The sequence below is a fragment of the Poromitra crassiceps genome (assembly GCF_964638095.1).
Source record: "Poromitra crassiceps genome assembly, chromosome: 3".
Lineage (NCBI taxonomy): Eukaryota > Metazoa > Chordata > Actinopteri > Beryciformes > Melamphaidae > Poromitra > Poromitra crassiceps.
In genome coordinates, this window is record NC_139625.1 from 22,334,513 (window position 1) to 22,357,455 (window position 22,943).

The window sequence follows — 22,943 nt, forward strand, 5'->3', positions numbered from 1 at the left end:
AGACTGTTTGGGGAATGATTGACAGGTCATCTGTCCAGTGATCACGCAGCTCACCGATCACAGACCAATAGATGGCCGCACTGCGGCTCTTTTTGTCCAAATTTACACACACACACACACACACACACACACACACACACACAGCACACACGCACGCATGCACACCCACACACACACACACACACTCACACACACACACACACACACACACACACACACACACACACACACACACACACACACACACACAGCACAGCACAGACCTTTGGAGTGAGTGTGTTGTTGACGTCTCCCGAGTGCAGTGATTGATTTTTATTTGCCATTTAAGAAACCAACGGCAAACACGAAAGGTTCCACTGTCCCCAGTGTTAGGAGCAGACATCAAGTTAAAGTACAGGCCATGAAAGAAGTCCACAGCTGACTTGTTTGACCTTATGGATCTGTCTCTCTCTCTCTCTCTGACTCCAGACCTTCTTAACGGTGCCCAGGAGAAGTGCGAACTACCGCCATTGGACGGATTCCCTCACTGCGAGGCCAAGATCAAGGTGAGTCACTCACACAAACAGCCTCTCTCTCTCTCTCTCTCTCTCTCTCCCTCTCTCTCTCTCTCTCCCTCTCTCTCTCTCTCTCTCTCTCTCTCTCTCTCTCTCTCTCTCTCTCTCTCTCTCTCTCTCTCTCTCTCTCTGTCTCTCACAGTTTATTTGATCTCCCTCCAGAGCAGGATGATGAGGGAACATGCGATGTGATGCTGTAACTCCTCTCCCCTCATCCCTGTCTCAGATGATCAGATGTCTTTTTTGATAGACGTGAAGAAAATTAAAAATTTCCTAGAAATGGCGTTTTGGCTTCTGTTGACGCCCATGTGGCATGGAGTGAACGACAGAAAATCGGCCAGTTGCTGAAATGCTTTCATCACCATAGAGTAATAACCCACAACATTTTCATAAATAGCAGGTTTGCTCCTCCCTCTCATCTCTGATTGATACTGTCTGTCAGGGATGTGAAAGGAAAAAGGTCCAATCCGGCCCACAGGATGTCTTTGCAATATGTAAAAATTGCACTGAGAAGTCCTTCAATCCAATGTGATGCACTTGTGAAGGCCAGTTGTGATCAAATGATGGAGCCAGGAGTCAGAAGAAGTGATCTGATATGATGTATTTAACATAGATCTTGGCCAAGAGATGCACTCTTGTATATTCACGGATGGATACACAGGCATACATTAAACAGAAAGTCAAAGATACTTATAGGAGACACATCAGATGACATCAGTCTTGACGCACACTTGAAGGCTAATCTGTAGACTCAACCTATCTGTTATTCTGGCCCTGAGGGCACCGTGGCACGCTGACAGGGCACCGTGTCAGATACATGTAGAGAGGAGCTGCAAATGTAAGGTACAAGTTATCTAAATATGTCTGTCTGTGTATGTACACAGGTTATCTAAATATGATGTATGTCTGTGTAATAAGTAACTCAAATGGAAATGTATATGAATATATTAATAACTAGTGATTGTCCAAATAAAGGCTAATGTGATTTACATTTGACCTATCAATAGAGAATCGCACAGTTGCTGTAAATTGTAATGCACAGAAAGGTATAGATTTGATCATTTGTTGGAGGGTAGCTGAGCTGACCCCTTCGTGAAAACATGTTCTTACCTGTGATTCAGAAGAATTTTCTCATAATTATTGATTTTCTTTGTCTGGCCCACTTGAGACCAAATTTGGTCGCATGTGGCCTGTGAATTAAAATGAGTTTGACACCTGCTTATTGTATATATATATAGATATGAGCAAGGCTGCTTATTGTATATATATTGATATGAGCAAGGCAGCTTATTGTATATATATTGATATGAGCAAGGCAGCTTATTGTATATATATTGATATGAGCAAGGCAGCAGGCACTTAATAAACATTGAATCAAGCCAACGGTGCACCAGTTTCTACCATATTTCACAGCTGCAGGTGCTTGGAATAAATTTGAGAAAATGACTTGCGGTAACAATTTAATTTAAATTCAATTTCAGGGAAAATCATACTGCCCTACACACACACACACACACACACACACACACGCATGGAACACACACACGCACATACATGTGTGTGTGTGCGTGCATGTGTGCGTGTGTGTGTGCGCTGTCTCCCTGGAGCTGATAGGTCCATATCACACACACCATCTGCTGAGCCAGTCCCAATCCTCCACTGATACTGTCAGCATGTCTGACTGGGCACTGGGCGATGCCAAGGCACGCTCCCAGCATGAGCCTGTTTATCTCTTTCGCTCGCAACATTCTAGAAATAAATCAAGATGAACATAAAAATATCCCAAACTTTCCTGAACTTCTAGATGGTTGAAACCGGAAACCATCTAGAAATATTTACTATCCACATAATCCTCTGGTAGCAGTTTCCCCCCCTCAGTTTGATTTAAAGGTCTCTGCTGAGTTGTCGTCAGCTGTGGATATTTCCTCATTTATCTCCACAGCCCTTCTGCTCCTTTCCAACCTGTCACCTGCTCTACTCCTCTCTCACCATCAACCTGTCACCACACTGCTGCTCTACTCCTCTTTCTCCATCAACCTGTCACCACACTGCTGCTCTACTCCTCTTTCTCCATCAACCTGTCACCACACTGCTGCTCTACTCCTCTTTCTCCATCAACCTGTCACCACACTGCTGCTCTACTCCTCTCTCTCCATCAACCTGTCACCACACTGCTGCTCTACTCCTCTCTCTCCATCAACCTGTCACCACACTGCTGCTCTACTCCTCTCTCACCATCAACCTGTCACCATGCTGCTGCTCTACTCCTCTCTCTCCATCAACCTGTCACCACACTGCTGCTCTACTCCTCTCTCTCCATCAACCTGTCACCACACTGCTGCTCTACTCCTCTCTCTCCATCAACCTGTCACCACACTGCTGCTCTACTACTCCTCTTTCTCCATCAACCTGTCACCACGCTGCTGCTCTACTCCTCTCTCTCCATCAACCTGCCACCACACTGCTGCTCTACTCCTCTCTCTCCATCAACCTGTCACCACACTGCTGCTCTACTCCTCTCTCACCATCAACCTGTCACCACACTGCTGCTCTACTCCTCTCTCACCATCAACCTGTCACCACACTGCTGCTCTACTCCTCTCTCTCCATCAACCTGTCACCACACTGCTGATCTACTCCTCTCTCACCATCAACCTGTCACCACACTGCTGCTCTACTCCTCTCTCTCCATCAACCTGTCACCACACTGCTGCTCTACTCCTCTCTCACCATCAACCTGTCACCACACTGCTGCTCTACTCCTCTCTCACCATCAACCTGTCACCACACTGCTGCTCTACTACTCCTCTCTCTCCATCAACCTGTCACCACACTGCTGCTCTACTCCTCTCTCTCTCCATCAACCTGTCACCACACTGCTGCTCTACTCCTCTCTCTCCATCAACCTGTCACCACACTGCTGCTCTACTCCTCTCTCTCCATCAACCTGTCACCATGCTGCTGCTCTACTCCTCTCTCTCCATCAACCTGTCACCACACTGCTGCTCTACTCCTCTCTCACCATCAACCTGTCACCACACTGCTGCTCTACTCCTCTCTCACCATCAACCTGTCACCACACTGCTGCTCTACTCCTCTCTCTCCATCAACCTGTCACCACACTGCTGCTCTACTCCTCTCTCACCATCAACCTGTCACCACGCTGCTGCTCTATTCCTCTCTCTTCATCAACCTGTCACCACACTGCTGCTCTACTCCTCTCTCACCATCAACCTGTCACCACACTGCTGCTCTACTACTCCTCTCTCTCCATCAACCTGTCACCACACTGCTGCTCTACTCCTCTCTCTCCATCAACCTGTCACCACACTGCTGCTCTACTCCTCTCTCTCCATCAACCTGTCACCACACTGCTGCTCTACTCATCTCTCCATCAACCTGTCACCACACTGCTGCTCTACTACTCCTCTCTCACCATCAACCTGTCACCACACTGCTGCTCTACTCCTCTCTCTCCATCAACCTGTCACCACACTGCTGCTCTACTCATCTCTCCATCAACCTGTCACCACACTGCTGCTCTACTACTCCTCTCTCACCATCAACCTGTCACCACACTGCTGCTCTACTCCTCTCTCTCCATCAACCTGTCACCACACTGCTGCTCTACTCCTCTCTCTCTCCATCAACCTGTCACCACACTGCTGCTCTACTCCTCTCTCTCTCCATCAACCTGTCACCACACTGCTGCTCTACTCCTCTCTCTCCATCAACCTGTCACCACACTGCTGCTCTACTCCTCTCTCACCATCAACCTGTCACCACACTGCTGCTCTACTCCTCTCTCTCCATCAACCTGTCACCACACTGCTGCTCTACTACTCCTCTCTCACCATCAACCTGTCACCACACTGCTGCTCTACTCCTCTCTCTCACCATCAACCTGTCACCACACTGCTGCTCTACTCCTCTCTCTCCATCAACCTGTCACCACACTGCTGCTCTACTCCTCTCTCTCCATCAACCTGTCACCACACTGCTGCTCTACTACTCCTCTCTCACCATCAACCTGTCACCACACTGCTGCTCTACTCCTCTCTCTATCAACCTGTCACCACACTGCTGCTCTACTCCTCTCTCACCATCAACCTGTCACCACACTGCTGCTCTACTCCTCTCTCACCATCAACCTGTCACCACGCTGCTGCTCTACTCCTCTCTCACCATCAACCTGTCACCATGCTGCTGCTCTACTCCTCTCTCACCATCAACATGTCACCACACTGCTGCTCTACTCCTCTCTCACCATCAACCTGTCACCACACTGCTGCTCTACTCCTCTCTCACCATCAACCTGTCACCACACTGCTGCTCTACTCCTCTCTCACCATCAACCTGTCACCACACTGCTGCTCTACTCCTCTCTCTCCATCAACCTGTCACCACACTGCTGCTCTACTACTCTCTCTCTATCAACCTGTCACCACACTGCTGCTCTACTCCTCTCTCACCATCAACCTGTCACCACACTGCTGCTCTACTCCTCTCTCTCATCAACCTGTCACCACGCTGCTGCTCTACTCCTCTCTCTCTATCAACCTGTCACCACACTGCTGCTCTACTCCTCTTTCTCCATCAACCTGTCACCACACTGCTGCTCTACTCCTCTCTCTATCAACCTGTCACCACGCTGCTGCTCTACTCCTCTCTCTCTCCATCAACCTGTCACCACACTGCTGCTCTACTCCTCTCTCTCTATCAACCTGTCACCACACTGCTGCTCTACTCCTCTCTCACCATCAACCTGTCACCACACTGCTGCTCTACTCCTCTCTCACCATCAACCTGTCACCACACTGCTGCTCTACTCCTCTCTCTCTATCAACCTGTCACCACACTGCTGCTCTACTCCTCTCTCACCATCAACCTGTCACCACACTGCTGCTCTACTCCTCTCTCACCATCAACCTGTCACCACACTGCTGCTCTACTCCTCTCTCACCATCAACCTGTCACCACACTGCTGCTCTACTCCTATTTCTCTATCAACCTGTCACCACGCCGCTGCTCTACTCCTCTCTCTCTCCATCAACCTGTCACCACACTGCTGCTCTACTCCTCTCTCTCCATCAACCTGTCACCATGCTGCTGCTCTACTCCTCTCTCTCCATCAACCTGTCACCACACTGCTGCTCTACTCCTCTCTCTCATCAACCTGTCACCACACTGCTGCTCTACTCCTCTCTCTCTCTATCAACCTGTCACCACACTGCTGCTCTACTCCTCTCTCCATCAACCTGCCACCACACTGCTGCTCTACTCCTCTCTCTCTATCAACCTGTCACCACACTGCTGCTCTACTCCTCTCTCTCCATCAACCTGTCACCACACTGCTGCTCTACTCCTCTCTCTCTATCAACCTGTCACCACACTGCTGCTCTACTCCTCTCTCTCTATCAACCTGTCACCACACTGCTGCTCTACTCCTCTTTCTCCATCAACCTGTCACCACACTGCTGCTCTACTCCTCTTTCTCCATCAACCTGTCACCACACTGCTGCTCTACTCCTCTCTCTCTATCAACCTGTCACCACACTGCTGCTCTACTCCTCTCTCTCCATCAACCTGTCACCACACTGCTGCTCTACTCCTCTCTCTCTATCAACCTGCCACCACACTGCTGCTCTACTCCTCTCTCTCTCCATCAACCTGTCACCACACTGCTGCTCTACTCCTCTCTCTCCATCAACCTGTCACCACACTGCTGCTCTACTCCTCTCTCTCTATCAACCTGTCACCACACTGCTGCTCTACTCCTCTCTCTCTATCAACCTGTCACCACACTGCTGCTCTACTCCTCTTTCTCCATCAACCTGTCACCACACTGCTGCTCTACTCCTCTTTCTCCATCAACCTGTCACCACACTGCTGCTCTACTCCTCTCTCTCTATCAACCTGTCACCACACTGCTGCTCTACTCCTCTCTCACCATCAACCTGTCACCACACTGCTGCTCTACTCCTCTCTCTCTCCATCAACCTGTCACCACACTGCTGCTCTACTCCTCTCTCTCTATCAACCTGTCACCACACTGCTGCTCTACTCCTCTTTCTCCATCAACCTGTCACCACACTGCTGCTCTACTCCTCTCTCTCTATCAACCTGTCACCACACTGCTGCTCTACTCCTCTTTCACCATCAACCTGTCACCACACTGCTGCTCTACTCCTCTCTCTCTATCAACCTGTCACCACACTGCTGCTCTACTCCTCTTTCTCCATCAACCTGTCACCACACTGCTGCTCTACTCCTCTCTCTCTATCAACCTGTCACCACACTGCTGCTCTACTCCTCTTTCTCCATCAACCTGTCACCACACTGCTGCTCTACTCCTCTCTCTCTATCAACCTGTCACCACACTGCTGCTCTACTCCTCTCTCTCCATCAACCTGTCACCACACTGCTGCTCTACTCCTCTCTCTCTCCATCAACCTGTCACCACACTGCTGCTCTACTCCTCTCTCTCCATCAACCTGTCACCACGCTGCTGCTCTACTCCTCTCTCTCCATCAACCTGTCACCACACTGCTGCTCTACTCTTCTCTCTCCATCAACCTGTCACCATGCTGCTGCTCTACTCCTCTCTCTCCATCAACCTGTCACCACACTGATGCTCTACTCCTCTCTCACCATCAACCTGTCACCACACTGCTGCTCTACTCCTCTCTCTCCATCAACCTGTCACCACACTGCTGCTCTACTCCTCTCTCTCCATCAACCTGTCACCACACTGCTGCTCTACTCCTCTCTCTCCATCAACCTGTCACCACACTGCTGCTCTACTCCTCTCTCTCCATCAACCTGTCACCACGCTGCTGCTCTACTCCTCTCTCACCATCAACCTGTCACCACACTGCTGCTCTACTCCTCTCTCTCCATCAACCTGTCACCACACTGCTGCTCTACTCCTCTCTCTCATCAACCTGTCACCACACTGCTGCTCTACTCCTCTCTCTCATCAACCTGTCACCACACTGCTGCTCTACTCCTCTCTCTCCATCAACCTGTCACCACACTGCTGCTCTACTCCTCTCTCTCCATCAACCTGTCACCACACTGCTGCTCTACTCCTCTCTCTCCATCAACCTGTCACCATGCTGCTGCTCTACTCCTCTCTCACCATCAACCTGTCACCACACTGCTGCTCTACTCCTCTCTCTCCATCAACCTGTCACCACACTGCTGCTCTACTCCTCTCTCTCTATCAACCTGTCACCACACTGCTGCTCTACTCCTCTTTCTCCATCAACCTGTCACCACACTGCTGCTCTACTCCTCTCTCTCTATCAACCTGTCACCACACTGCTGCTCTACTCCTCTCTCTCCATCAACCTGTCACCACACTGCTGCTCTACTCCTCTCTCTCTCCATCAACCTGTCACCACACTGCTGCTCTACTCCTCTCTCTCTCCATCAACCTGTCACCACACTGCTGCTCTACTCCTCTCTCTCCATCAACCTGTCACCACGCTGCTGCTCTACTCCTCTCTCTCCATCAACCTGTCACCACACTGCTGCTCTACTCCTCTCTCTCCATCAACCTGTCACCATGCTGCTGCTCTACTCCTCTCTCTCCATCAACCTGTCACCACACTGATGCTCTACTCCTCTCTCACCATCAACCTGTCACCACACTGCTGCTCTACTCCTCTCTCTCCATCAACCTGTCACCACACTGCTGCTCTACTCCTCTCTCTCCATCAACCTGTCACCACACTGCTGCTCTACTCCTCTCTCTCCATCAACCTGTCACCATGCTGCTGCTCTACTCCTCTCTCACCATCAACCTGTCACCACACTGCTGCTCTACTCCTCTCTCTCCATCAACCTGTCACCACACTGCTGCTCTACTCCTCTCTCTCCATCAACCTGTCACCACACTGCTGCTCTACTCCTCTCTCTCCATCAACCTGTCACCACACTGCTGCTCTACTCCTCTCTCACCATCAACCTGTCACCATGCTGCTGCTCTACTCCTCTCTCTCCATCAACCTGTCACCACACTGCTGCTCTACTCCTCTCTCTCCATCAACCTGTCACCACACTGCTGCTCTACTCCTCTCTCTCCATCAACCTGTCACCACACTGCTGCTCTACTACTCCTCTTTCTCCATCAACCTGTCACCACGCTGCTGCTCTACTCCTCTCTCTCCATCAACCTGCCACCACACTGCTGCTCTACTCCTCTCTCTCCATCAACCTGTCACCACACTGCTGCTCTACTCCTCTCTCACCATCAACCTGTCACCACACTGCTGCTCTACTCCTCTCTCACCATCAACCTGTCACCACACTGCTGCTCTACTCCTCTCTCTCCATCAACCTGTCACCACACTGCTGATCTACTCCTCTCTCACCATCAACCTGTCACCACACTGCTGCTCTACTCCTCTCTCTCCATCAACCTGTCACCACACTGCTGCTCTACTCCTCTCTCACCATCAACCTGTCACCACACTGCTGCTCTACTCCTCTCTCACCATCAACCTGTCACCACACTGCTGCTCTACTACTCCTCTCTCTCCATCAACCTGTCACCACACTGCTGCTCTACTCCTCTCTCTCTCCATCAACCTGTCACCACACTGCTGCTCTACTCCTCTCTCTCCATCAACCTGTCACCACACTGCTGCTCTACTCCTCTCTCTCCATCAACCTGTCACCATGCTGCTGCTCTACTCCTCTCTCTCCATCAACCTGTCACCACACTGCTGCTCTACTCCTCTCTCACCATCAACCTGTCACCACACTGCTGCTCTACTCCTCTCTCACCATCAACCTGTCACCACACTGCTGCTCTACTCCTCTCTCTCCATCAACCTGTCACCACACTGCTGCTCTACTCCTCTCTCACCATCAACCTGTCACCACGCTGCTGCTCTACTCCTCTCTCTTCATCAACCTGTCACCACACTGCTGCTCTACTCCTCTCTCACCATCAACCTGTCACCACACTGCTGCTCTACTACTCCTCTCTCTCCATCAACCTGTCACCACACTGCTGCTCTACTCCTCTCTCTCCATCAACCTGTCACCACACTGCTGCTCTACTCCTCTCTCTCCATCAACCTGTCACCACACTGCTGCTCTACTCATCTCTCCATCAACCTGTCACCACACTGCTGCTCTACTACTCCTCTCTCACCATCAACCTGTCACCACACTGCTGCTCTACTCCTCTCTCTCCATCAACCTGTCACCACACTGCTGCTCTACTCATCTCTCCATCAACCTGTCACCACACTGCTGCTCTACTACTCCTCTCTCACCATCAACCTGTCACCACACTGCTGCTCTACTCCTCTCTCTCCATCAACCTGTCACCACACTGCTGCTCTACTCCTCTCTCTCTCCATCAACCTGTCACCACACTGCTGCTCTACTCCTCTCTCTCTCCATCAACCTGTCACCACACTGCTGCTCTACTCCTCTCTCTCCATCAACCTGTCACCACACTGCTGCTCTACTCCTCTCTCACCATCAACCTGTCACCACACTGCTGCTCTACTCCTCTCTCTCCATCAACCTGTCACCACACTGCTGCTCTACTACTCCTCTCTCACCATCAACCTGTCACCACACTGCTGCTCTACTCCTCTCTCTCACCATCAACCTGTCACCACACTGCTGCTCTACTCCTCTCTCTCCATCAACCTGTCACCACACTGCTGCTCTACTCCTCTCTCTCCATCAACCTGTCACCACACTGCTGCTCTACTACTCCTCTCTCACCATCAACCTGTCACCACACTGCTGCTCTACTCCTCTCTCTATCAACCTGTCACCACACTGCTGCTCTACTCCTCTCTCACCATCAACCTGTCACCACACTGCTGCTCTACTCCTCTCTCACCATCAACCTGTCACCACGCTGCTGCTCTACTCCTCTCTCACCATCAACCTGTCACCATGCTGCTGCTCTACTCCTCTCTCACCATCAACATGTCACCACACTGCTGCTCTACTCCTCTCTCACCATCAACCTGTCACCACACTGCTGCTCTACTCCTCTCTCACCATCAACCTGTCACCACACTGCTGCTCTACTCCTCTCTCACCATCAACCTGTCACCACACTGCTGCTCTACTCCTCTCTCTCCATCAACCTGTCACCACACTGCTGCTCTACTACTCTCTCTCTATCAACCTGTCACCACACTGCTGCTCTACTCCTCTCTCACCATCAACCTGTCACCACACTGCTGCTCTACTCCTCTCTCTCATCAACCTGTCACCACGCTGCTGCTCTACTCCTCTCTCTCTATCAACCTGTCACCACACTGCTGCTCTACTCCTCTCTCTATCAACCTGTCACCACGCTGCTGCTCTACTCCTCTCTCTCTCCATCAACCTGTCACCACACTGCTGCTCTACTCCTCTCTCTCTATCAACCTGTCACCACACTGCTGCTCTACTCCTCTCTCACCATCAACCTGTCACCACACTGCTGCTCTACTCCTCTCTCACCATCAACCTGTCACCACACTGCTGCTCTACTCCTCTCTCTCTATCAACCTGTCACCACACTGCTGCTCTACTCCTCTCTCACCATCAACCTGTCACCACACTGCTGCTCTACTCCTCTCTCACCATCAACCTGTCACCACACTGCTGCTCTACTCCTCTCTCACCATCAACCTGTCACCACACTGCTGCTCTACTCCTATTTCTCCATCAACCTGTCACCACACTGCTGCTCTACTCCTCTCTCTATCAACCTGTCACCACGCTGCTGCTCTACTCCTCTCTCTCTCCATCAACCTGTCACCACACTGCTGCTCTACTCCTCTCTCTCCATCAACCTGTCACCATGCTGCTGCTCTACTCCTCTCTCTCCATCAACCTGTCACCACACTGCTGCTCTACTCCTCTCTCTCATCAACCTGTCACCACACTGCTGCTCTACTCCTCTCTCTCTCTATCAACCTGTCACCACACTGCTGCTCTACTCCTCTCTCACCATCAACCTGTCACCACACTGCTGCTCTACTCCTCTTTCTCCATCAACCTGCCACCACACTGCTGCTCTACTCCTCTCTCTCTATCAACCTGTCACCACACTGCTGCTCTACTCCTCTCTCTCCATCAACCTGTCACCACACTGCTGCTCTACTCCTCTCTCTCTATCAACCTGTCACCACACTGCTGCTCTACTCCTCTCTCTCTATCAACCTGTCACCACACTGCTGCTCTACTCCTCTTTCTCCATCAACCTGTCACCACACTGCTGCTCTACTCCTCTTTCTCCATCAACCTGTCACCACACTGCTGCTCTACTCCTCTCTCTCTATCAACCTGTCACCACACTGCTGCTCTACTCCTCTCTCTCCATCAACCTGTCACCACACTGCTGCTCTACTCCTCTCTCTCTATCAACCTGCCACCACACTGCTGCTCTACTCCTCTCTCTCTCCATCAACCTGTCACCACACTGCTGCTCTACTCCTCTCTCTCCATCAACCTGTCACCACACTGCTGCTCTACTCCTCTCTCTCTATCAACCTGTCACCACACTGCTGCTCTACTCCTCTCTCTCTATCAACCTGTCACCACACTGCTGCTCTACTCCTCTTTCTCCATCAACCTGTCACCACACTGCTGCTCTACTCCTCTTTCTCCATCAACCTGTCACCACACTGCTGCTCTACTCCTCTCTCTCTATCAACCTGTCACCACACTGCTGCTCTACTCCTCTCTCACCATCAACCTGTCACCACACTGCTGCTCTACTCCTCTCTCTCTCCATCAACCTGTCACCACACTGCTGCTCTACTCCTCTCTCTCTATCAACCTGTCACCACACTGCTGCTCTACTCCTCTTTCTCCATCAACCTGTCACCACACTGCTGCTCTACTCCTCTCTCTCTATCAACCTGTCACCACACTGCTGCTCTACTCCTCTTTCACCATCAACCTGTCACCACACTGCTGCTCTACTCCTCTCTCTCTATCAACCTGTCACCACACTGCTGCTCTACTCCTCTTTCTCCATCAACCTGTCACCACACTGCTGCTCTACTCCTCTCTCTCTATCAACCTGTCACCACACTGCTGCTCTACTCCTCTTTCTCCATCAACCTGTCACCACACTGCTGCTCTACTCCTCTCTCTCTATCAACCTGTCACCACACTGCTGCTCTACTCCTCTCTCTCCATCAACCTGTCACCACACTGCTGCTCTACTCCTCTCTCTCTCCATCAACCTGTCACCACACTGCTGCTCTACTCCTCTCTCTCTCCATCAACCTGTCACCACACTGCTGCTCTACTCCTCTCTCTCCATCAACCTGTCACCACACTGCTGCTCTACTCCTCTCTCTCCATCAACCTGTCACCACGCTGCTGCTCTACTCCTCTCTCTCTCCATCAACCTGTCACCACACTGCTGCTCTACTCCTCTCTCTCTCCATCAACCTGTCACCACACTGCTGCTCTACTCCTCTCTCTCCATCAACCTGTCACCACACTGCTGCTCTACTCCTCTCTCTCCATCAACCTGTCACCACGCTGCTGCTCTACTCCTCTTTCTCCATCAACCTGTCACCACACTGCTGCTCTACTCCTCTTTCTCCATCAACCTGTCACCACACTGCTGCTCTACTCCTCTTTCTCCATCAACCTGTCACCACACTGCTGCTCTACTACTCTCTCACCATCAACCTGTCACCACACTGCTGCTCTACTCCTCTCTCTCCATCAACCTGTCACCACACTGCTGCTCTACTCCTCTCTCTCACCATCAACCTGTCACCACACTGCTGCTCTACTCCTCTCTCTCCATCAGCACTCAGTTTGTTTTTGGCAACATCTGATAAATCCATTTTCCCTGCTCACTCTCAGGCGGTCACTCCAACACAAATAGTGCTTCATTCATTCAACATGCCTTCGCCCCTCCGAGCCACGCTGATCCACATCCAAGTCCCCCCCCCCAAAAAAAGAAGAAGAAGAAGCAGCTTTGAATGGTGGCATTTAAATTCCCCCAAGTCTGTGTGCACGATGCGTCTTTGCCCGCGAGCTAAGCGGGATAGCTGTCCGCGGCTTAGCCCGGCGGAGTCCTCCTCCCCTGGATGTACCGCGGCCCGTCACTCCGAACAAAGTGCTGCTGTGCATCATCCAGGGACGAGCCTGCAGCACCCTCCTCCAAACACTGCAACAGGAAGGAAGCAAATGTTTATGTTGTCAAGTTAAAAGCGCCTCTACAGTACATATGGACGTCATGACATCTCCTCAAAAGTGAAGCCAAAACATCTCCATGGCATCCTTGTGGCTGGCTGCAGTATAGGTCATAAATCCCTCCCCCTCCATGTTAGTGGATGGGACATGAGCCAAACAAAAAAAGCAATGTACACGTCAGATAAACTTTTCCCAAAGATCGTTTCGATCATTTTAGGTACTTTTTATGAATGTTTATGTATGTTCAAGTGCTCATGTATCTGATAAGTTTGTTTTTATACTTAATTGATGATTTAAAAAGGGCTGATTGACAGTTGTGACAGCCACTCCCAAACCTCCGTCAGACAGCGGCATACTGGTAGGAAGCGGTACAGACTACTGTAGGTAGCGAGTGTTTTAGACTTAGCAACTGTAGTGTGAAATGGCAATTTCTCTCATGTTAAAGATTTGTCTCGTGTGTGTGTGTGTCTGTCTGTGTGTGTGTGTGTGTGTGTGTGTGTGTGTGTGTGTCTGTGTGTGTGTGTGTGTGTGTGTGTGTGTGTGTCTGTGTGTGTGTGTGTGTGTGTGTGTGTGTGTGTGTGTCTGTGTGTGTGTGCACGTGTGATCTAATCTGTGGGAATAAGGGACTCTTGAGTTAATCTCCCCCTCTCCTCCTCTTCCTCAGTGGATGAAGGACATGTGGCGCTCAGACTCTTGCTACGGCAACTACGGCGTGGACGGATCCGCCTGCTCCTTCTTCATCTACCTGAGCGAGGTGAGCCGTGTGTCTGTAGGGGGGAGGGGTTATGATTGAGGGGGGAGGGGTTATGCTTCAGGGGGGAGGGGTTATGATTCAGGGGGGAGGGGTTATGCTTCAGGGGGGAGGCGGGGAGAGAGCGGGGGAGGTGGGGTCATGCCAGGTCCTCCTTGAACAGATGCGTTTGCAGCCTACGCGGGCAGATGGGGAGTGACTCTACTGTCCTTGGCAAGCAGCAAACAGCAGCTGGACCAGCGGGGAAGGCTCTCATCCATTATTGACAAGCACTAAGGAAGCTTGTGTTGCTTCAAGGGACACTTATTTTTCAATTTTATTTCTCTTGGCCAGAGAAGTCCACAGGTCTTAAAGTGTCTTCAATCCCATAATACGAATATGATTACACAGACTTTAAATCTTAAACTGAGCTCTAGAGGACTAATTATGTTGAAATCTGCCCAACACACAGACCTATATTTATCATGTTCATGTTAATTTCTACTGGTGAAATTAATCTTATATTTCATTCTAACTGGTATTAAGTAGGTCTTAAAAAGTCATTGATTTAACGTGGTGAAAGTTGCAGACTTACCAAGGGAAAGTGTCTACATTTGTTTTTGATCTTCCCCAAAATGCCTTTCGTTCCTCACTCAAACCAAAGTAACATTCAGTCTGCTAACTTTAACATTGAACCTTTTGCCCCACCGCCATCATCCCAATACAATCAGTCAATGCACTCCTAAGTGCGTATTCACACCTGTAGGTCGTTTGCTTTGTTCCGATTCAGGTACTTAATTGATACAATTGTTGCATTTGTGCCTTGGTTCGTTTGTGTTCACACAGCCACAAATCAAACTGTCCAAATAGTATTGCCAAACTTCCTGGATTGGCCAGCAGACACTCTGATAGGCTAATAGACTCTCGGGATGGAAAAAATAATTCCCAGAGATTTTCCTATATGATTATAAGAATGCGTTTTGTTAGACCTACATTGTAGGCTACGTCGGGGGTGCCCCGTGCTAGGAGAGAGAGAGAGAGAGAGAAAGAAAGAAAGAGGGAGGGATCGGGAGAGAGAGAGAGAGAGGGAGAAAGTTATTTATTTATTTATTTATGTAGGCTATGTAGCCTATGTATTTATTTAGGCTATCGGGAATTTGGAGATAGAAGATCAAAGACCCTCGCAACTTAGATCTGCTATTACTATCACGGAGACTTCAGAGGATTAGCCTACACATAGGCTATATGAACACCTGTCCTGTCAGGAATAAAATATTAATAAATAATTTAATAATAGCCTACAGACATTTCGAGGAAGACATGCAATCAGTCTGATTGTCTGATTGAACCAGACAATCTTATCACAAAGAAGGCTGGCTCTGATTACCACGACTTGTTTTCATTTATTGAATGGAGACCAGAGGTTGATTGAGTTCAAACTGCTGATGTGATGATGCAAAAAAAAAACAAAGTTTATCCATGCAAGTCACAAGTCGCCAAAAGAGGATCTGAATGAAGATATTGTTTTTAAACAATAAAAATGCTTATTCTTCAGGCCATTACGCACAACGCAGCTGACTACAGCAGCTGGTTTATCCAAAAATGCGCACTGTTTCCTGCAGTTGTGGCGGATGAGGTCGGATCACGTTCTCACCACAAACGAACCACACCAGAGTTCGTTTAAAGTGGACCGAGACCACCCTTTCTTGGCGATCTCGGTCCGCTTGTTTTGTCCCGCATCCGAGTGCGATTGCTGTGTTCACACTCCCCCAAACGAACCGCACCAAGGGGGAAAACGCTCTCTGTTTCGGAACAACTGCTCCAAACGAGATAGGTGTGAATACACCCTCTGACACTGCTGCAGTTTCCACACAGTAAGCAGGTCATGGTCTCCCGTTCTGCAAACAGAGAGACGACAGTGGCTTCTCATTTCAAAGATCCTACGCGGATGCATTAGCGCCTCCTCTGGTCAGCCGGGTGCCCTACGCAGATCACGGCCGTGATTAGTATTCCGTGTGCTTTGGATTCTGGGGTGTGCCTCCCTCCCACTGCAAAAAAGCCCATCTCAAGGCATCTAATCTAGAGTCAAACTGAATTTGATGTATTTATGTATTTATGTATTTATTTACACATATTTAAAAACATAAACAAAAGGAAAACAACTAAATAATGTGCGAGTATAGACAATAAACCCTAGATGGGCTGAAAGTTAGAATATACCTAATAAGGCAAAATACTCCACTAGTATCAAGAAGATGACATGTCATTTTCTTTATTCTAACTTTTGGAAACTCCTGAAGTGTGAAACTACACTGAAAAGAATATTGACAGAATGAGGCTAAATGAATTGTTAAAATGGTCAGTTTTTGCAGTTGCAGGTCTCTGTCTTTCTATGTTTGGAAAACGTCAGATAACCTTCCATGAATATTGTATATGGGCCAAGAGCTTTGCAGTGGACTGAGAGCCTGGCTTCTTCTGACTTTATGGAAATAGAATGGAGATGGACAACAGCAAAATCCATTAGACAAAGAGGAGAGGAAGCTCTCTCTCTCTCTCTCTCTCTCTCTCTCTCACACACACACACACACACACACACACACACACACACACTCTGTCCATTTAATTCAAGTCAATTTGGTGTTTTATTAGCAATAAACAGGGATGCTTTAAAGTGCCGAAGCAGAAGGAGACATAATTAATTACACTCACTGCCACAGAACAGCAGGGATTCCAAACATATGCATAAATTCTCTCTCTCTCTCTCTCTCTCTCTCTATCTCTCTCTCTCTCTGTGTGTATGTGTCTGTATCTCTCTCTCTCTCTCTGTGTGTGAGTGTGTACTGTATGTGTCTCTGTCTCTCTGTCTCTCTCTCTCTCTCTCTCTTTAATCTAACGATCCTCAGCCTCCACTCAAGAGTTATGTGATCTCACGTCGCCATGACAATTCAATTCAATGAGCTTTATTGGCATGACAAAGACAGTATTGTACAGTAATAATGACAAATTACATCTCTGTAAAAAGACAAGGGGAAAGGTACAATTCATAAGATGGAAATAGAAAACAATGAACACTTGCTCCGTGTGGGTGTTTGTCAAAGCCTGTGTGTGTGTGTGTGTGTCTGTGTGTGTCTGGGTGTGTGTGTGTGTGTGTGTGTGTGTGTGTGTGTGTGTGTGTGTCTCTCGTTAAACTAACAATCCTCAGCCTCCCTTCAAGAGTTAGGTGATCTCACGGTTGCCATGGCGATATGCATGTATTTCCATGTAGAAGCAGCTGCCGTGCTGCATCTGATAAGAACACATGCAAACACACACCGGAGCACAAACAAACACACGCGGTGGGGCCCATGTATAATTCATACTCGTCGACCATCACATTAACCGTGCCCAACCGGAGAGGGCAACATATCGTGATGGATGTCTGCTGTTAAAGGTCAGGGCTCAACTAGCCCCGTGTGTGTGTGTGTGTGTGTGTGTGTGTGTGTGTGTGTGTGTGTGTGTGTGTGTGTGTGTGTGTGTGTGTGTGTGTGTGTGTGTGTGTGTGTGTGTTGGTGTGAGAGAGGACGTTAAGCATGCCTCCCTCATCTCGGGCAGCGTCCTCAGTGGCTGCTACAGGTATAACCCCTTCCCATGACCCATGTGTTCATCCCTTTTTTTTGGGTCAATGCACACCAGGTCAGTCAACACGGGGTTAATCCCTGGTCATGAGATTTCAGACAGGACCCAGATCATGTATAACCAATTAACATCATTAGCATAACAAGCATTAGCATAACAAATAGCAAGCCGGGTGGTGCCAGTCTCACTGAAATTAACCCATGCCCGACCCAGCTCGCCTAGTCGGCCAACCCACGTCAACCCTTTCAGACGGGCTGTACCTCTGTGTGAAAGGGGTATAAGATGCACACACACACACACACACACACACACACACACACACACACACACACACAGGCACAATGTCAAGAAAGAAATGAAGGTTGAGGAAGAGAGGAAGACTTCAGATGTAATGGTAGTGGGATGTATACAAATGGAGAGCCAAAGTGGACGTCACCTCCTGCCTCACCATGCGTACCGAGGTCTTAGAAAATATGAATGGTGGTGAGCGACAGGAGACGATCCTTTTTTGATTCCAATTGGATTGTCCCATCAGGTCCACGTGTCCATTAATTTTGTCAATTTAAAGGATAACTATGCATGTCGAGAAAGTCGCAGTTTGTCCTGAAACTGAAACGTAAGGTTTTGCATGAAACCACTCAATCGACTCTCGTCTCGCACAATATACGTCACACCAACAACAGCATGGAGAGACGTCACTTATGCGACTGGGTGTGCGACTGTGCGTAGTCTTTCTGATTTATAACTTATAGTGCCACAGTTTGACCACAAACTGCGACTTTCTTGACTTGCACTGTTATCTTTTGTATTGACAAACATGATATGTGTACCCCGTGGCACAATTCAAACGGGATAAAAAAAAGTGACGTATCTCTCCGTTCACCACCATTCATATTTTTTTAAGACACTGGTACAGTACGCTGAGAGAGGCAGGAAGTGACGTTCACTTTGGTTTTTTGGAGCCAGAAGTGACCATGTGACATCTGTTACTGACACTGAACCAATTACACACCTAATGACAGCTTCTGTGTGCGTGTGCGTGTGTGTGTGTGTGTGTGTGTGTGTGTGTGTGTGCGTGTGCGTGCGTGTGTGTGTGTGTGTGTGTGTGTGCGGCTGTGCGCCACCTTCTGTTTAACTGTGCGGCCCCCTATCACATTTGCCTCTGGAGGTTTGTGGCACTAATGAGCCTTGACTTTGAACCACAGCTTAAAAAACGTGTGTGTGCGTGTGCATGTGTGTGTGTTTGTGTCTGTGTCTGTGTTTGTGTCTGTGTGTATGTAGGCCTCCTCATAGCGTCTGTGTTTGAGTGTGATTTATAGTTGTCTGAAAACTAAAGCAGTCGTTCCAGCTCACTAAATGGGTGTGTTTGGTTTGTGGGACAGGTGGAGAACTGGTGTCCCCGGCTGCCCTGGAGAACAAAGACCCTGAATGAAGAAATAGACAGGAGAGGACAGGTGAGAAACAACAACAACAACAACAACAACAACAACAACAACTCCCCGGTTACTGTCAACCAAAAACACAGCGCACACCGCTTCAGCTGCTATCAGAGCCTTTCGTCAATATGTCTTGACCTGTAGTTGCCAGGTGTCCAGGATTGTGCCAATGTAGGATGTCATCAGACATCACGTGGACGGTGGGCTGGGTCAGTGCCCGAAGGACTTTCTCATCTTGTTTTTTCCCACCCATAACAGATTTCAAAACAAGACTTTGCTCTCTCAATGTGTTTGCATGGATGCCACATGGTGTGTTATCCTCGATGCAGATAGCCATTTTGTGAAGAGAGGGTCGCACTCAGAAATATATCATTCACTTGATGTCATTGTTCATCTGTCACGTCACAGAACTGATTGAACTGTTTATTGAACGGTCAGAAACCTGAGGTCCACAGTTGCTTTGGAATATATTTTGTGAATGATGCCAATTGTAAATATTGTCGTTTCGGCACAGTGTATGTCTGACTGGATGGTAGATGTACTTGAAATTGATGAAAATAGTGCAGAGTCTTGATTGACAGTGGCAATCTATCTACCTGTCTCCTTTAAATAAGGAACGTAGTCCTTAATTTCTACACACCGATGAAGTCTGATGGAGTCTGATGAAAACGTTGTGTGCCAGATGAACTGTCAAGTGAATGGTACATTGGTACATTTCTGAGTGTGACGCTCTCTTCACTAAATGCTCTCGCAACCTGGACATTAGCCAAAACGGCGAAAAATTGCTGAGTCAGAGAGGTGAGGAGAAAAATACTCAGCCGAGTCAGCGGAGTGGAGAGGAGCCTTAGGTGGCACACACACACACACACACATGCGCACGCACGTACACACACCTACACACACACACACACACACACACACACACACACACACACACACACACACACACACACACACACACACACACACACACACACACACACACAACTTTCCCCAGAGGCAGTGATCGAAGCCCTTCCTCCAGTAGAAAATGCGGCGAGGCGAGTTTAGCGTGTTTTTTCTGCGTGCGGTTTACCCGAAAAATGGACGAACAGAGTAACCCTGAACGGAGTGTGAACACGCCTTTAGGCAGCATAAAATAGTCGCTCCACTCTCGGACCACATGACCTCGCAGTATAATCGCCAGTGCATGTGAGAATTGCTTCAATTGTTGGGTCTAAAATAAAGAGCCTGGTCTTCTACCTGCTCTATTTGTAAAGCACCTTGAGATAACTCTTGTTATGATCTGGTGCGCTATAAATATACAATTGATTGATTGATTGATTGATTGATTGATTGATTGACCAAAGCCATACTGACAGGTCCTTGGGACAAATCTGGAATCATCCCCTCTCCCCCTGACAGCAGCCACTCACTCAAATGCCACTTGGTGCTTCTCTTGGCCCACAGGCTCACACACACGTCCACAGTGTCAGCACTTCATCGGCCCTATCCGCAGCGGCAAGATGCCATCTGACCGGGGGCTTTGGAGATTTTAAATTCAGGCCCGGATTGTAACGGGTCGGGTCCGCGGGAGCGAGTCCCTGTGCATTATAACGGGTCGGGTCCGCGGGAGCGAGTCCCTGTGCATTGTAACGGGTCGGGTCCGCGGGAGCGAGGCCCTGTGCATTGTAACGGGTCGGGTCCGTGGGAGCGAGTCCCTGTGCATTGTAACGGGTCGGGACCGCGGGAGCGAGTCCCTGTGCATTGTAACGGGTCGGGTCCGCGGGAGCGAGGCCCTGTGCATTGTAACGGGTCGGGACCGCGGGAGCGAGTCCCTGTGCATTGTAACGGGTCGGGTCCGCGGGAACGAGTCCCTGTGCATTATAACGGGTCGGGTCCGCGGGAGCGAGTCCCTGTGCATTGTAACGGGTCGGGACCGCGGGAGCGAGTCCCTGTGCATTGTAACGGGTCGGGACCGCGGGAGCGAGTCCCTGTGCATTGTAACGGGTCGGGACCGCGGGAACGAGTCCCTGTGCATTATAACGGGTCGGGTCCGCGGGAGCGAGGCCCTGTGCATTGTAACGGGTCGGGTCCGCGGGAGCGAGTCCCTGTGCATTGTAGGGCTGTGAATCTTCACTGGCCTCACGATTCGATTCGATTACGATTCAGAGGGCTACGATTCGATTCGATTACGATTATCGATGCATCTCAATGCATCTCGATGCATCTTAAATCGATGCATCACTTTTTTCCCCCAATACATGATTTTTTTTTTTCTCACTTTCTTTTTTCTCACTGTGTGGCTACTTTTAAAATAAAAGTGCATTGGGAATTGCATTGTATTATGATCCATAATTAAAATAAACAACTGCATGTACTTCCATTATATTTGATTTGATTTCCTGTGGCGATGAGCCGCAGCCTTGCCTCAGTGACGTGGCTCCTCCTTCGCTCTCTCCGTCTTCCTGCCCCGCCTCCGTCTGCTCTCTTCCTCTCCTCTTAGGGAATCTGCGGATCCTTAAATCAACTGAAAGTCTTAAATGATCTCAGTCTGAGGGTTTATCTGTATTAAAATGTCTTCAATACTCTAATTAGAGGTCTTCATTTTATCACCTTGTAATGCAGGGTTTATTTTGAGTGATTAAATTTTGATGCAGCTACAAAATTCGACTGTGATGTTGACAGATTCTTTACACTGGCTGATATTTAATATTTATGTGCCATAGAGTGCCAAAGTCACACCCTCTTCAGGGTTCGGCATATCCTCTGAGGGATTTCATCCACCATTCATTTTTCCATAGACATGTTGTAAAATACTTGTAAAAATAGTTTAACCTGGTCAAACCTGGCGATTCAGCTATATTTAGAATCAGGAGAGACTAATACAAATCACTCGTGACTTTGTGACATTGTGTCATTTCAGCAAAACATATGAATGGAACCGGCAGTAGTGTCAGTTTTGTTTCCTCTTGTTTTGCTACATTACTTACACTTCCATTTGGTCACATTAAGTTTGACACATACATTCCCACTTTAACTGATTAACATATTTTTCACATCTGCTCATTGTAGTTTTAGGACATCATTAGTTATGCTCAATTGGAAATAGTCCAAATAAAAAGTCTTAAATTTGTCTTTCTGATCCTCCCCTCTCCTCCTCTCCCCCCCTCTCCTTTCCTCTCTCATCCTCTCCCCAACTCTCCTTTCCTCTCCCCACCCCTCTCCTCTCCTCCTCTCCTTTCCTTTCCTCTTCTCACCTCTCCCCACCCCTCTCCTCTCCTCCTCTCCTTTCCTCTGCTCTCCTCTCCTCTCATCTCCCCTCCTCTCCTCTCCTCTCCCCTCCCCTCCCCTCCCCTCCTCTCCTCTTCTCACCCCTCCCCACCCCTCTCCTCCTCACCTTTCCTCTCCTCTCCTCACCTTTCCTCTCCTCTC

The 22,943-nt window shown here is 49.1% G+C and overlaps 1 protein-coding gene across 2 annotated transcripts in view; it reads left to right on the top strand.

Moving 5' to 3' along the window:
- Positions 1-22,943, top strand: part of mgat5 (alpha-1,6-mannosylglycoprotein 6-beta-N-acetylglucosaminyltransferase) — a 183,404-nt gene that overhangs the window by 95,055 nt on the left and 65,406 nt on the right. For both annotated transcript variants that reach the window (XM_083632428.1, XM_083632429.1), the window contains exons 4-6: positions 469-545; positions 14,413-14,502; positions 19,476-19,547. In XM_083632428.1, coding sequence (XP_083488554.1) covers positions 469-545; positions 14,413-14,502; positions 19,476-19,547 — 239 coding nt within the window. The remainder of the gene's footprint in view (positions 1-468; positions 546-14,412; positions 14,503-19,475; positions 19,548-22,943) is intronic.